General features: G+C 35.2%; 1 protein-coding gene across 1 annotated transcript in view; it reads right to left on the reverse strand.

Moving 5' to 3' along the window:
- Window positions 1-17,553, reverse strand: part of CRPPA (CDP-L-ribitol pyrophosphorylase A) — a 369,555-nt gene that overhangs the window by 203,181 nt on the left and 148,821 nt on the right. Inside the window, exon 4 of the mRNA XM_079151915.1 lies at window positions 17,067-17,112. Within this exon, the coding sequence (XP_079008041.1) occupies window positions 17,067-17,112 (46 nt within the window). The remainder of the gene's footprint in view (window positions 1-17,066; window positions 17,113-17,553) is intronic.

Below are 17,553 nucleotides of genomic sequence, written 5' to 3' on the forward strand. Positions count from 1 at the left end.
TGAGTAATCTCCATACAGCTTTCCATGATAGTTGCACCAATTTGTAGTCCTACCAGTGATGTATGAGTGTACCTTTTTCCCCACATCCTCGCCAACATTTATTGTTGCTTGTATACTTGATAATTGCCATTTTGACTGAAGGTGAAATCTTAGAATAGAATGAAATTATAGCATTTATCAGTATATGAATGGAGCTGGAGAATATCACACCAAGCAAAATAAGCCAATCCCAAAAAAACAAAGGCTAAATGTTTTCTCCCATATGCAAATGCTAATCACAATAAGGGGGATGGCTAAGGAAGAATAGAGTTTCTTGGATTAGGTAGAGGGGAGTGAAGGGAGGGAAGGGGGTGTGGGGGGAGGAAAGATAGAATAAATTGGACCTTACTATCCTATGCACATATATAATCACATGACCTGTATAACTCTGTATCATGCACACTAAGAATGAGCAGTTATACTCCATTTACGTATGACGTGTAAAAAAGTGCATTCTACTGTCATGTGTAACTAGAATAAAGAGGATTCCAACATTAAAAAACATTATGTATATCTCTAGTGTCAAATAGTGATTTGATTTGAAGAAAAATAAATCAATAAAGAAAAACCCTGCCACCCATTACTACACAGTACTACAGGTGGTAGGCTAGACATGCATTGAAATTTGCATGTACAGTAAATGAGGCAAAACACGAATGTCAGGAGAAGTACTGAATCTAGGTAAAAGACATGGAAGTTATGTGTGCTATTCTTGCATGTTTTAAGTTTGAAAGTACACCAAAATAAAAAGTACTATCTTTTCAAAAATCAAGATATGAAAACACATTTGCTTTTAAAAAGCAAAATAAGATATAAAACAGGAGGCTTAATATTCATCTCCACAGTCATTAAAGATCATGTGAGAAAAACACAAGTAATACTCCACATTCAAAGCTGAGTAACATGATAATAAATATGGTGGATCTCTAATAGTGGTTTCTATGTTGTTAGTTCATTTCTTGACATTTCGAGGTATTCATATTTCACAGAAGTATATGCCAGGCTGGCTACCTTCTGGTACGGATATGCATATGTCCTCTACTACTAATGACTAATTCTCAATCTGTTTATAGTCAAAGACTAGACTAAGTTCAAAATCATCATGAATTCTCTATTCTAATTCAGAGATTCTCATATGGTTACACATGAGAATCAGATGAGTATCTGTATTCCATTTGCATTTTTTCAGATACATAGGTTTATAACTTATCCAACAAGATTCAAGCATGTATTTTTGTGAAGTGCAAAAGTGATTCTGATGTACAGCCATATTGAGTATGATTTTTGTTTGCATGTGAGAGAATTATAATAGTTTCTCTCCTTGAAAAATATTTTAAAAACCCACAAATTGTCCACTGTGGCTGATTAACTTTCCTCCCCAAATGGTATAACTCTTTGGGAGTAAATTTTCAGTTTTCTCTCATCTTCTCCCATGACATGGCAATTGGAGTCACCCATTGCACAAAGACTGATATTTCTGGTATAAAATTATTTAACCTACAAATCAACCCATCACAACTATGTGTCTCATTGGGGTTTACAATTTAGCAATTTATCTCGCAATACTATAAAGGTGATATGAGAACAGTACAAATATTTAACAGTATATCAAGAACATGACAGGTACTCTGTACTGTTTGTTATTAGAGGAAATACAAGCTTTAAATTTTTGTATAAATTTAATTAAGAATCTTAAATGATGAAAGTAGTATATTTATACTGTGGCAGTATTGCACATTCACCAACTGAAAAGAGAAACTAAAGATCAATCAATTTCTATGCAAAGTCAAATTTTCTTCCATTCTTTTCTTTTGTGATGCTGGGAATTGAATGTGTACTCTTGTGCATGCTAGGTAAGTGCTCTAACACTGCACTCCATTTTCAGCTCCACTCAGTAAGGATATAAAATATACAATATATAATACAAATATACAAGTCAAAACAGAGTAAATGGGAACAAGATGAGTAGAAAAATGGTTTAACTCTTTACTGAAATATTGATGGTATAACTACTGATATCCTGTGACTATTGTCTTTACTGTTTAAGATAACAAGTGAATAATTATGAAATATCCTATTATTCCTCATATCTTTGAAAACAAGGAATCTCAGAGGAAAAAATATATATAATATTCAATCAGCAGGAAAATTATGAGCTCATAAGGCATTTCATCTTTATACACACAGAAAATTGGTAACTTCAGATACAGAATCCAATGGTTTAAAAAATTATCCAAGTGTTTACCATTCTAGTGTAAACTCCAACACTACCCAAATAGAAACATATCTTTATAATACATGAAAGTAATCAATATCAATAAAATATGATTTACACTCCCCCCAATGCAGAAGCAAAGTTAGGTATTAAATATCAGTGGTTATCATCAGTAGATGCCTCCTGATAAAAACACACACCATCTCTAGTCTTGCCAAAAGATGAATCTAAATTAGATCAAGTTTCCGGATCCAGCTGCTGTTTTATAGAGGACAAAGAGATAAAGAAAGATACAGAACTGTATTATGTACAACAGAACACCTACAGGTCATGTGGGCTGGCTTCAGCAAGACAAACCAAGAAAAATAAAGGAATAGCGAAACTGTAGGTTAAGTCAGATTTAAAATGGCATTTCGTTTTTAAAAAGTACCACAACTTAAATACAGTATCTAGGAAAGCACATGTGTGTGAGAGAGAGCCTAATAAAAGTGAAAAGGAGATTACTATAAAATCTGGACAGCTGCTACTTTGAGGAAGGGTGCAGTTCATAATTGGGTGAAGGTTCAGGAAAGGTTTCTTCTATGGGTGATAATGTTCATCTGAGTGGTTATGCAGATATACACATTATTTTATATGTTTGGTTTGGATTTTTACATGTATAGTTTGATACCAAGACATTTTTACAAATAGAAGTCATTATCTGCATATACACTAATCCTTTCACCCACATTATTTTTACTCATTTAGAAAAATCTTTGTATACCATCAAGAGATAAAATAAGGTCTTGGGTATGTCACAAAGATCTGTGGAACACACTATTAAAACAATGGATAAACTTCATAAAATTTGACTTAAAACTATTGAGAACAGGAAGTAACAAGAAAAAAGGCAGTATTTTCATATAGACTTTAGGCTTAAAGCCCAAAGTACCTTAAAATGCACTTTAAATTCTAATTAATGCAATTTACTAGTACAAAAAATGCTATTAGTCTCCTTTAAGTAAAAAGCAATTGAGTATAATATTCACTGTAGGCTTTTCATATATGGATTTTATTATGTTAAGCTTATCTCCTTTTCTCCACTAGAATATTAACATTAAAGGATTTTTCGGGGTGGGGGGTTACTGGGGATTGAACTTGGGGGCACTCAACCACTGGGCCACATCCCTAGCCCTATTATATATTTTATTTAGAGACAGGGCCTCACTGAATTTAGTGCCTCACTGTTGCCGAGGCTGGCTTTGAACTCACAACCCTACTGCCTCAGCCTCCTGAACCGCTGGGATTACAGGCATGTGCCTCTGCACCCAGCTAACATAAAAGGATTTTAAAAAATGTTTTCTTCATTGAGATGATCACGTAAAACTTTTCTTCATTGGGTAATGTGGTATACTGATTTTTGTGTGTTCAATAACATTTGCATTCCAGAATGAATACTTCAAAAATCTTGTTCTACTTTCTTCTAGTTTTAATAGATTCTAATGAGAAATCTATGGTCATTCCCATTATTGTTCCCGTGTGCCAATTCTCTTTAGTTACTTGCAAGCTTTTCTGTTTGCCTTCAGTCTTTAGCAGTCTGATTATGAAGCATCTGTGTGTGGATTTCTATGGGTTTATGATGTTGGACTTGATGAAGGTTTCCAATCTATACACATATTTTGTCAAATTTGGGAGATTTCATTCCTAGTTAATTGAAGGTTTTGTTTGCTTCTGTACTGCAGTCTTTCTCCTCTCTCTGGGCCAGTCTGACACCTGATTTGTCCCTTAGTTCACTTATCAAAATCTACGGCATGATGTTCAAGGTCAAATCTATTTGTGTGTGGCTCAAGGGTATGAACTTTCTATGTTCCTCTACCACAATCTTTCTTTTTCTATTTCCTCAGTACATCCCTTATCAGTATTCCAGTATCAGTAAAGACAGAAAGCTGGGTCTTTTCCATACTTGTCTCACATTTCCAGTAACTACACTTGTGTCCAGAGTTAAGCAAAAGAAGACAATAAAAAACAAACAGTACTGACCCCACACCTTGAAACCACAGAAACTGTTCAAAGAGAAATGTCTCTTTCAGAATTTTAGGCTTCATGGGGCTCCTATTGCCGCCACTATCAGTATCAGCACTAGTATATGATTGCTCAGGAAATAAAGGATTAGAGTAAGGTAAAGGGAATCTCTCTTATCATTAGGAGACCCTTTTCCTTCTCCTCTAAAGAGATTCAGAAGGCTTCTCTAGTGGATATGTCTAGTTTGACATCTATTTATAGCTTTCAAGCTGCCCTAGATCCAGGTCAGTACGCACCAAAAAAATAAAATGGCTAAGTTCACTTCTAGGCTTAAAGCCCAAAGTACCTTCAAATGCTACTTCAAACTTGGCTCTTTTGCATTAGTCCATCTACCACTCTTCCCTTCAAACAGCTGGTCCACATATTCTGTGGCTTCTTTCAATACAAGAAATAACCAATTTTGTTTCATTTTATTTAGAAATTGACCCCTACTCATCTTTGAACTTCTGCACAAATGAGATGAAAATATCTATACATACAAGTTATTTAATAAACAAAGTGAAGTTTCTAAGTAAAAGATTATTAAATTAGTTGCTTTGTTATTGGTATACGAAATATTTCTTACACTCAATTACAACTTACAGTAAATAAACTTGGTATAAACAAAGTACCTATGATATGGCTCCCTAATCAAACAATGTTATATTGTGGTTGACAGCTATTTATCTAACACATTAGCCATCTTGTTAAAAAAAAAAAAAAAGTAGTAGACTATCTAAATATTTAAATTTCGAAAATATACTCATATGTATAATTTTAATAATTATGAGCTAATACACTCCAACTGTACCCTAAACCAAATGCTTAGGAATATTAAACTTAATAAAAAGATATCTTGGCTGGTTTACTGGTCCACAATGTACTAGAAAAGACAATACTCTCAAATAACCAAACAACCCACAATCTATGAAGATTGTAAGGAGACAACTTTTCAGGAGGTCAGTTGTTCTTTTGTACAGGAACCTTCAATGAAGCAACTACTACACACTCTTAGCTCCAAGTGGAGAAAAGAATGGTGGTTCTTTCAAGTATAGGGTGTGCTTCTGGTTTTTATTTCCTTGTTTTTCAAGGGGTTGATGGTGGCAGAGAGGTAGGAACACTGTTAGAATTCCAACCATATTGCCTAAAGGGTGCATCAGAGAATGCCTCGTTTGCAATCCTGAACATCAGAATTTGGAACATCATAGCTCCATCTGTCAGACTTCTTTGAAATTCTCTCAAGTTTCAGTCAAATGGTGTTAGTCAGCTTTTTGTCACTGTGACCAAAATCCCTCACAAGAACAATTTAGAGAAGGAAAAGTTTATTTTGGCTCATGATTTCAGAAGTTCAGTCCATGGTTGGCTGGCTCCAAGGCAGAAACATGGCAAAAGGGTGTGGAGGAAGAAAGCTTTTTAGCTCACGGCAACTGGGAGGCAGAGAGAGAGAAGAACCAGGGACAAAATATAATCCCCTAGGGCACACGCCCAGTAAACTACTACCTCCAGCTATGCCCCACCTGCATACAATTACCACCTAATAATCTATTCAATTATTACTCCATCAAATGGATCAATCCAATGAGGGGTTAGGGTTCTCATGATCCAATCATATTGCCTCTGAATATTCCCACACTGCCTAACACATGAGCTTTTCAGGGGACAACTCATATCCAAACCGTAACGAGTTGTAAGTACACAAAATTTCTTTTTTTTTTTTTTTTTGCACTCTTCAATAGTGTATTGTCTTATGCAGAATAGAAATAAGATCCTTTTACAATTTGTACGCCTTAGATTAGTAATTAAATGTAACAGACCCTATCACAAATTTATTAAACATCATTAAAAAATCAGCTGCTTAAGCCACAGCATGATCTGTTCCAGGGCATGCTAGATGGAATGAATTTTGACAGAACATAGTTAATGCCTGGATAGACGGAGGCTATAAAATGTTGGAATGAATTATTTGATGGTTGGACATGGTGACCTCAGTGTATCTTTCACAGTAGCGTGGCCAAGTGTTGTGCCCTGCCAGAGGCTAACCCAGCAGTACTTCTTTTTTTTATCTTTTTTTTTTTTTTATTGTAAACAAATGGGATACATGTTGTTTCTCTGTACATGGCGTAAAGGCATACCATTTGTGTAATCATAAATTTACATAGAGTAATGTTGTTTGATTCATTCTGTTATTTTTTCCCTCCCCCCCACCCCTCCCACCCCTCTTTACCCTCTATACAGTACTTCCTTCCTCCATACTTGCCCCCCTCCCTAACCCTAACTCTAACCCTAACACTAACCCTTCCCTCCCCCCCATTATGTGTCATCCTCCACTTATTAGCGATATCATTCTTCCTTTGGCTTTTTGAGATTGGCTTATCTCACTTAGCATGATATTCTCCAATTTCATCCATTTGCCTGCAAATGCCATAATTTTATCATTCTTTATGGCTGAGTAATATTCCATTGTATATATATACCACAGCTTCTTTATCCACTCATCAATTGAAGGGCATCTAGGTTGGTTCCACAATCTGGCTATTGTGAATTGAGCAGCTATGAACATTGTTGTGGCTGTATCTCTGTAGTATGCTGATTTTAAATCCTTTGGGTATAGGCCAAGGAGTGGGACAGCTGGGTCAAATGGAGGGTCCATTCCAAGTTTTCTAAGGAATCTCCACACTGCTTTCCAGAGTGGCTGCACTAATTTGCAGCCCCACCAGCAATGTATGAGTGTACCTTTCTCCCCACATCCTCGCCAACACCTGTTGTTGCTCGTATTCTTGATAATCACCATTCTAATTGGGGTGAGATGGAATCTTAGGGTGGTTTTGATTTGCATTTCTCTTATTACTAGAGATGTTGAACATTTTTCCATATGTTTGTTGATTGCTTGTAGATCATCTTCTGTGAAGTGTCTATTCATTTCCTTAGCCCATTTGTCAACTGGATTATTTGAATTCTTGGAGTAGAGTTTTTTGAGTTCTTTATAGATTCTGGAGATTAGTGCTCTATCTGAAGTATGATTGGCAAAGATATTCTCCCACTCTATAGGCTCTTTCTTCGCATTCCTGATAGTTTCCTTTACAAAATTTCTTAAGGGCTTTCAATCCCTGGCTTAATGCTCTTAGCAACCTAAAACTTCATACCTTTTGTTAGGATACATAGTGTAGTGATATATAGTAATATACACCATCAATTCATAAAAGCTTAATTCCAGTGTCGTTCTAACAAAAATCCTTCAGAATCAAGAGGAGTGATCATGTATATATCTGAAAATTTATGAAGGAAACCAAAATCTACTTTCCACATCTTTAGAATTTTCCTATTTTCTTTCAGACAAATAAATCAAAATACTGGGTTAGTTTCATAAGCAAGTAGGCTAAAAATCCAGACATTTGTCCTTTCATTTTCATGGACTCATCTATAATTTCTATTGGGAGATTATTCCATTGGGCCTCTCTGTTCACTGTACTGACCTCTCAGTTCTTAGGTAAATAAGAACTGTTTTAATCCAAAAGCCATTTCCAAAGCTCTAATCCTTCAAAATGAGGGCAGTATCTTCCATTGCCCTGAATTCCATCAAAAACCAGTCTTATGGACTATTCTAATGTTTTACATTGATATTAATTATTATCACCATTACTGAGCCATGGTATCTGTCTCAGTTCCAACTATAGAAAGATGCTTTCAGTTTCTGTCAACACTTGATGCGGGAAGCTATTAGTTTAAGAAGTGAGAAGGCAGGCAGTAAACAAAGTGAAAGTAGACAACGAGCTATGAACTATACACAAGCAGAAAACAGGGCCAGTAAATAAAAACTTGCCAAAAATCTCATAGATATACACACTCATATTAAGAGGTCAAGTGGTCTTCTGAGTAAGCTAACTGTATTACTAACTATGCGTGTTTCAACTGGAGGGCAATCATATATAGGCAGATTTTTTTAAGACGTTTTCATATATTATCAGATCTTAAGCATACTGTAAAATGAGTCACAGAATATAGAAAGAAATTTCCTGCCTTAGACCAAAAGTAAGGAACAGGCATGTGACATCTTGTCTCTCCAATTCATGTTTTTATGTGTAAGCAGAATATGCATATTACTGTTTTCCAAGAGAATGATACCATACTCTTACTTTTCTTTATTTCTGTAGCTGAGAAAGAATATATAAGTTTAAAGTATTTACAAAATGTATTATTGCTTTAGGAAAATAAACCCTATACTTGGGGTTTTAGTCTTTGTGTTTTCACAACCTACAGCAGAGTAAAGTATAAGTAGCTGACTTTGTTGTCAAGTCTTATTTAGCTAGTTACTTATTAACTATCTGTGACCTTTCAAGATTTTGAACACAACAGACTTACTTGCCTATGCTTGAATTACTATTTCACTGATGACAAATTAAGAAAATCTTAAGATTAAACAAACAAGTGAACTCTACTTTCTCTAATCTTGCCCCAAATATTTAACTTTCCAATTTACATCTTTTTTTTTTTTTTTTTACAATAAAATTCCAGGGAAACCAAATTCCTTTTAAATTATTTCACAGCCTTCCTGTTCTTACTAATTAAAACTTGACGCAAATGTTCTTACATACTCACATAAGATACAATCACAGTACTATTTTCAAGAAAGCGAAGAACAAAAACTATTATGTACAAAGACATTTTGGTATTAAAGGGAAAATTTGAAAAATTAAGTATCAGTCAAAAGCCAAAAAACATCAAAAATTAAAGTTTCTAAGTAAATCTTAGCTGTCACTTTGCATTGTTCAAAAAAGAAAAACATGGTTAATAACATAAAAGGCACCATCACTGTGTATTTAATAACAGACCTGATGAGAACATACCACAGATGCAGAACAATGTTCAGTTACACATGTAGCAAACCTGATTGTTTATTTTTTTCAACTTGATTCAAATTTCAAAATAATTTTGTACTTAAAAAAAAAATCACAAGTAAAAGTTGTTAAAGAATGACTGAGAAATTAAGTGCTAGGTTTTTCATACATAGTCAACACAGTATCTTATTAAATTTCAGTAATACTGAACCAAGTTTATTCACGTGATCTTATTTCATTCCTTTTTGTTAGTGCCAACTTAAAATTGTGTTGAGCTACTTTTAAGGTCTAAGCACAAAAGGATTCATTTGTTTTTCTTTAAGAAATTATTCAGGTAAGAAAACAAATTTTGGGTTAAAAAAACAGGTATAAAGATGTAAGGCTTTATTGTTCCGAAAAACTTATGAAAGAAATCCATCTGTAGTACTGTATTTTCCAAATAAAATGTAAATTTCTGAGCCAGAAAAAAAGATGTTCTATGTCAGAGAATCAATTTCCTTTAAAATAAAACAAATGCTTAATGAACATAAAACATTACATAACAACTAGGAAAAGACATGAATTCTTGCATGAACATTAATATTAACTAATTTTAACTACAGCCAGTTAAAACTGGAATGATGTTCAATTTTGATTCCTATTTTTCCATTTTTATAAAAACCACCATATGAAAAGAGGCACCATAGGCAGTTTTTATAGCATAAATTTACTTGGGTTCGTTCAATTATAACCAGGAATGAATAGAATGAAATTGTTTTCTACAACACTCTTTAGCCACAAAATTGAATGTATTAGAGAGTTGCTGAAGAATAGTGGTAGAAAATAAATACAATCTTTTATTTAGAAATTCCATAGGGGCTTTTCTTCTTAGAAAATTTTAGAATATTCACCCTTTTGCCAGGATACGGTCAGCATATTAAATCAAGTGTGGGTTGGGACTGTTTGTATGGCTTATGTAAATCTAGATAAAGTATGTTACCACTGGCATCTGTTACCACTTTAATACAGTTTGGGTTCGTCTGAGCATGCAGAACAGGCTTGGGTGGGCTCAACCAGTTTGTGAGACAAAAGTACAATACCTCTTTGTTAAATGGATGTTTACAAGCTTATCAGTCAGCTCAGTGTCTTCTGCACCAATTAATCACACTACTCTGGAAGAGTTTGTTTTAATTTTCACTCCGTAGACACTTGAAAGAGTTAAACATTGAAGAACAATAACCAAATTCAACTCTCTACTTCAGAAAAAGAAATGTTGAAACTGCTTTGCTTCACATAGTTAAAACAAATTGTGATTAGTTGTTATTTTAACGCAGGCTCTACAAAAGACAATTCCAAGGGGACCACTTTCTATAAAGTTTCTCATTAATAATAGTTCATCATAAATGGAAATTCAAGTAAATGTTGATGCTAAAATAAACTTTAAAATCTACAACACAAAAGATTTAAAAATAAGATTTGGCCAGGTGTGGTAGTACCTGTGTGTAATCTCACCAGCTCAGGAGCCTGAGACAGGAAGATCACAAGTTTAAAGCCAACCTCAGCAACTTAGCAAGGCTCTAAGCAACTTGGCGAGACCCTATATCAAATTTTAAAAAATAAAAAGGGTTGGGGATATGGCTCAGTGGTTAAGCTTCCCAAGGGCTCAATCCTCTATACCAAAAAATAATAGCCATTACAAAAATAAGATTTGGAGACTCACCATCTTACTTAAAATTGAGAGATTTCTGTCAAAAGCTTGCCTGAAGTTAGCAAACATAACTTCAAATACAAACAAAATGAGATTATGGTTTTCCTACCATGTAAATTTCCATACTAAATCAAAGACATTGACTTGAATGTAAATTAAGACTCACCAAAATACATACACTATTCCAATAACAAGTAAGTTTGAGGATAAAAAATGTCCCTGTAAGAAACAAGATTTGTCATTTATCTTAGTATTTTTTATACTAAAACATTTCTAAGTAAAAACAAAATAATTACATTGATGTATTTGTTGAGCAATAAACAGGATCCAAGAGGGAAAGCAACTCCAAAGTGACAAATTATAGAATACTAACATTCATATCATAGCATGAACAAAAGTCCCAGAAAGGAAAAACTTGTGTCTATATAATGAATATTAGGCTATCAGATTTATCAAAACAATGAAATAGTACCAACTGATCATTTTCAAACCATTATTCTGATATTGACTTTTTATTATTATTCTTTCACTGGGCATGTCTAGAAATCTGTAGTTTCACTATGACCTATTTCCTACACATCCATCATGCCAGCAACACCCTCTCTTTAAGACTACACTGCAGGCTTAGAAGAGCACTAGGAAGGGAGCTTCTGAGTCTTAACTTTACAATCATTCTTCAGAAGGCCAGCTGAACTTACAATACGTAACCCAATGAAATCAGAGCCCAGCAGAATGAAGTACAGAAATCACTGACATGCCCACCGAGACAAACACCAGTCTAGTACCGACTCTGGTGGTCAGCCTGAGTGGCTGCATAATTCAGAGGTACAAAGTGGTCAGAATAGAGTCAGAGTGAAGGACAACGGAGACCTGAACTTAAATTGTTAAACTTATTCTTAACAATTTGTGAACCAGAGGAAATTACCTAAATCTCAATTTTCCCACCTATGTAATGGGAACAGTAATATCTACTTTATGGCATTATTTTTAAGATAAAAAACATAAGGCTTCTGGCATGAGTTTTATGTGCTCCAAGTCCTGATTTTTAAGCCTTGACAACTGTACACCCAAACATTACACCATTTCTATATATAAAAATTTTTAGAAAGTTGTATGATATAGGGATATATATACTGGATCCCAACGTGCATCTTTTGGAAGCAAGTGGAATGTTCAAGTGGGACACAGGCCATATATTCCGCTAACTTAGAACTCAGAGTAATGAGAAAATGTAGCTATATCCATCAAACTATCACCAAATTCAACCTGACTCAATATTAGAGGATACAAAATAAAAGTATAAAGATTATTCCCACCTTCACTGAATCAATCTAAAGCAGGTCAATTCACATGATAGGCAATGCTGACATCCAAAACACTCTTAATTCCAAAATGTTTTCATAAATAACTGGATAGCAAAAATCAGTCCTGAATATAAATAGGTTAGAAGCTCAATAGTATTTATTATCACACTGGGCATTAACATTAATGCATTCCAAGTTTCCTTTTGTGGTGGTCCCAAATTCCACAGGGGATGTGGCATAATGTATGATGTGCTTTAGCTTCTGAAAGTACAAAGTTTCCAAATTCCAAAACCCATGTCGCCCATGTCCTCCAGATAAGAGAATCTTAACAATATCTAAGGAGAAACAAAAGAGGTGAGGCATCAAGAAAGAAATAAAGCACCTAAGGCAGAGACTTGTAATTTCAGAATTGTCCATCCTTCTCAAGTCAGTATTTATCTTTGAATAATCCTAAAATGTGGAAACGGTAACACTACTTATATCACTGAATTCTTGAATGGGATAAAGAAATCACACACATAAAACACTTCCAACAATGCCTAGTTCAAAGTGATTGCCCAATAAATGCTATGTTCATAGTGCTTGCAAAAATACTTTGTACATTCCCTAGGTGTGATGGTTGTTTTCTCTGTGATGATTTTATTAAGCTAAGGGATGCCCAGATAGCTGGTAAAACATTATTTCTGGATGTGTCTGTGAGGGTGTTTCTGAAAGGGATTGGCATTTGAATGGGCAAAAATGGCCCCCATCAAGGTGGGTGAACATCATCCAATCCACTGAGGGCCTGACTAGAACAAAAAGACAGAGGAAGGTTGAATCCTCCCCTTCTGGAGAAGGGTATCCATTTTCCCGGGCCCTCAGTCTCAGTCTAACGACTATTTACTCCCTTGGTTCTCAGACCTTTGGGTTTGGACAGAAACTACACCACTGGCTTTCTTTGGCCTCCAGCTTGCTGATGGTAGATCACAGGATTTAGTCTCCACAATCACTTCAGTGAATTCCTCACAATGAATCTCTATGTGTCTATATCTATGTACATCATATTGGTTCTGTTTCTCTAGATAACCCTGATCAATACACTAAGAAAGGGCAAACAGATGAAAATATAACTTAAATAATCTTCTACCACATTATATTTTAGAACTGATTGTTTAGAAAGACACGAGAGGTTGTTGTTTTTTTGTTTTGTTTTGTTTTTTTCTCTATGCCTGGAGGTATTTCAATGTATGGGCCAAACTTCATGTGCCTTGACCAGACAAACTCCATTTTACCCTAAGACTCCACTTCATGTAAGAAATGCTTCTCCCATGAGAAAACCCACTTCTGCCACCTCCTGCTAAGCACACCCTGTTGCTAAGCAACCGATGGCCATTGAAAAATGTTCCTGTTGTTCTTATACAATGTATTATTAAGAAAAACATTTAAAAAGATGTTCTCTTTTAGTTCCCATTTTTCTTGGGCAGTGTACTATACCCTGAACTGGATCATTCTGACCGCTTCCTACATTGCTATGGTTTTGACTTACTGGTAGTTTGCAGTTTGGGGCTGTAAAAGAGATACCCTATCTTCCACAAGGGGTCAAGGTATGCAGAAGCAACTTGGTCGCTGGTGAATACAATTTCCATGTCTTGGTTCAAGACCAACTCGGTGATTTATTTCAAACGTGCCACAACATCAATTATCAGAGATGGTATTTAGCATAAGTCATGAAGTTAGAGGGTAATCCTAGATGAACAAATAAACATTTACAGCTAGTAAGGCATAATAAGACTTCAAGCTTGTAGTACAATAGATAATTTAGAAAGTAGGTTGCCCTATAAAAAGACTATAAAGGACTGAGGGGCAAACTAGAAGAAGGTTTCTGGAACTTAATGTACAAAGTCATCACCCACAGCTCATATCAAAATGCAGATTTTAATGGGGTAGAGTCAGAAATTCCACTCTCAACTTTTCAGGTAACTACAACATTGCTGGTCTAAGGGTACACACAATAGGAAGGCCCCAGAGCAGGGTCTTCTAAGGGTACCAGTAGCATCAGAATCTCCTGCAAAGACTTTAGATATACAAATTTCAGAGTGAGACAAATAAAGGGCCCTTCTGAAATTGAATACAATTTCTTATGCTGATAGTAAAGGTGTAAGGGGACAAACAGATGAGGATGGTGGGAACACAAAGTTAGGAGAATAATTCTATAACATGAGCCCACTGTACTCACTCCCCACATGCTTTTCTTGCCAAAAAGCAATCTGCCTGCAGCCCACCTGGCCTAAGGGGACAGGAAATATTACATTCCTCAACAAACTGAGGCAGGGGTGGAAGGTCTGGCAGTCAGTGTAGAAAATGAATGATGGAGGTCAGGAAAGGATGATAGTTGGTTGTCACTGGGTTGCTAACAACTACTTTGGAGGATCACACTCCCCAACAGAAGCGATTGCCCCCTGTGCTCCTGCCTCTTCCTGCCCTTAGGCATATACACAGGGAGGAAAGGGAGGCAGGGATTAAAATGGGGGCCCTGGGGTCTGTAAAAGCTCTGGGCCCCCTTCCCTCCCGAGAAGTCTACTAGGCACATTTCAGCACTTCTCAGATGTATAATCTTCAACCCTGCGGGGAAAAGGACCCGATCCTAATTTCCAAGACTAGTATCACCTGGACACCAAGGGAGCTGAGAATTTGGATCGCCCCTGCCCAGACCTGGGTAGTATAGGCTAAACCTACATATGTGTATCAACTGGCTTTTGTTCCTGTAAATTGTAAGTGCTTCTGTGGCACCAGCAGAAAAGCAATCTAACTGCTTCCCAGTTTGATCAAACTGTATAAAATTCCTTTTCCTTTTTTTCATTCTTTTGCCTGTTTCTTTGCGTGTGGGTGGCTAAATTCAGCCCGTTGAGATCCAGGCAGGGTACCTGGGCCAGACTCTGGTAACAAGAGACACAGAAACTCTGAGTTTGTTGACCTAAATCAGCTGCTTATATAAAGTCAGTCCAATTATTTTCCCTAAGAATAAAATAATACTTCTTTGATCATTTTAAAATAATAGTATACAAGAACCTGCTATCTAAATAAGAAAAACAATTTCTCTGTGGTAAAAACTTCAGAAGTCATGGGTTCTGCAATTATGTTTAAAATGTAGTGGCAAGGATAGTGAAATGAATCAGACATTATTACCCTATGGGCATATATGATTACAGGACCAGTGTAATTCTATGTCATGAACAACCAGAAGAATGAGAAGTTATACTCCATTTATGTACATGTCAAAATGCTTTTTACTGTCATGTATAACTATGTAGAATAAATGAAAAAAGGTAGGCTTTTACATTGTAAGAAGTCTGCTCTGATAATAGTAGCATGTAGGCAATGTATTACAATTTGTAGAATCCTCCATTGAAACTCTACTAACTGTTCAAAAAAGAGACCATTTTCATTCAACCTAGGTAACAGAGATACAACTTTGCAACAAAACCAAAGTGAGTTTTATATTTACATTAAGAACATAACCAACCGCATCATGATTTAGCCAGTTTGTTCTACAGCACTAGTCACACATTCCAGGCTGATATATAAATATGTCAACACTTTGATTTATGGTCATAGATGATATGTTTACACACAGACATACAAATTACAATATGCTAATGGTTTGAAATGAAATACGCTTCAAGGACAAGAATGAGGGTAAACTGCAAATATACTGTCATGATCACAGAAGAGTTCAGTTTTCCACATGTGAAGCCAATTATTAATTAGAATTTCCCAAAACTGTAGACTGATGCATTCAAATTAATATTCATACTTTCTTCTACCAATAAATTAAATTTAGAAGTTCACATCTTAATCAACATTTGAGCATATTGTTCTATCTATTATTTTAATGAAATCAATCACTGACTTATTGTAAAGAACCATACTTATGTCAAGATGGAGGCTGGACACCTCTGATCTTGCTAAAAACTATTTAGAACAGTGGTTTTCAATTAGGGGCAACTGTATGCCCTTGAAGACATCTGCACTGGCAGAAGACATCTTTGACACATAAGAATGTAGATGAGAAAGGAAAGGTTCTTTAGGCATAGAGTGAGTGGAGGCCAGGCATGCTAATCAACAATGAAGGAAGAGGCCCAAACCATAGAAAGATCTGGTCTCAAGTGTTAGTACAGTGCTTAGATTGAAAAAACTGATTTAAACGATGTCCCTTCTGCATCTTGATTACATTCCTAGCACAATGTTAAGCACAATTGTGAAACCAAGTCAATTAACTTTAAATAAACCAAGTGCTGTTAAACAGGTTTTCCCAAAACTTTAAATTGATGGATTCAATTTTCAGATTCAGTCCTTTTTTCCTACTTCAATATAAGTTTAAACTTAGAACTAGTTTCATATGTGGTCATTAAATAGACTATCTTGTAGATGGAGTTTAGAGTCACAGCAATAGGAAAAAAAAAACACAAGAAAGGGGGTTATCACATGTAGTATCTAAAATTACAAAAGAAAATTGCATTCATTCTGAGAAAATTGAATTTCTTAAAATCATCCAGTCTAATTTGTTCAAATTTGACAAAAACATTTTTCTCACATGGAAGATGATATCTAACACACTGATATGACAGTGTTAAGGAATGGGAGCAGTTATCTTCCCAGAATACATAGATACTTTTACAATTTTATTAAAATATCAAGTTCCACTGTTTCCTTCCTAATAGTATCAATGCCCTATACTTAAATTAATAAACTAGTCTTTCTTTTGTAAAAATTGAAACCAAGGCAACATGTTTCACAAGCAGGAAACAAAACAAAATGTAATTGTTTTCAAAAACAAATCGGAGACCTCAATGGCCTACAGACATTTATCCTTCTTAGATGGCTGGGATTTAAACTGTCATGAGAAATTCTGAACTGGCTTACATTTTTTGAAACACAGGAACTGACAGTCACAAGGCCAAACATACCCTTAATAATCGATTCAGCCGCATACAGATCTCGTTTGTAGGTCACCTAAAGGACAGATAAACCTCATTAGACTTAACAGAGCAGGAAGGAATGTGAAAGCAATAAAATAATGCCCCAGAGGAAATTCTTGATTTTGGAGAAACTACAAACACATAACAGTGACAATTTCCAAACTAGAAAATAGCGTTAGCAAATCCATATTAAATCATATTCTATTTCTACAAATGAGTGAAGATTTTATTTTTAATCTTTGAATAAATTCAGATATTATGTAGCATTACTTTATGAAATCTTATTAATATAACTGAAGCATTATAATCATAGAAAATGTAGTAGTGTCTTAAGTGTTAACACTACTACTTAATAGTAAGATTTTATACTGGAAGGAAGGAATTCTCTGTATAACAAAAGTCACCAAACCTCATTCTTAGTTGAAGTTCTCAAAGATCAACACACATTAAAAGAGACATCATTCTGAATTATGTC

This window comes from Sciurus vulgaris (genome assembly GCF_902686455.1).
Source record: "Sciurus vulgaris genome assembly, chromosome: 8".
In the NCBI taxonomy this organism is placed as follows: domain Eukaryota; kingdom Metazoa; phylum Chordata; class Mammalia; order Rodentia; family Sciuridae; genus Sciurus; species Sciurus vulgaris.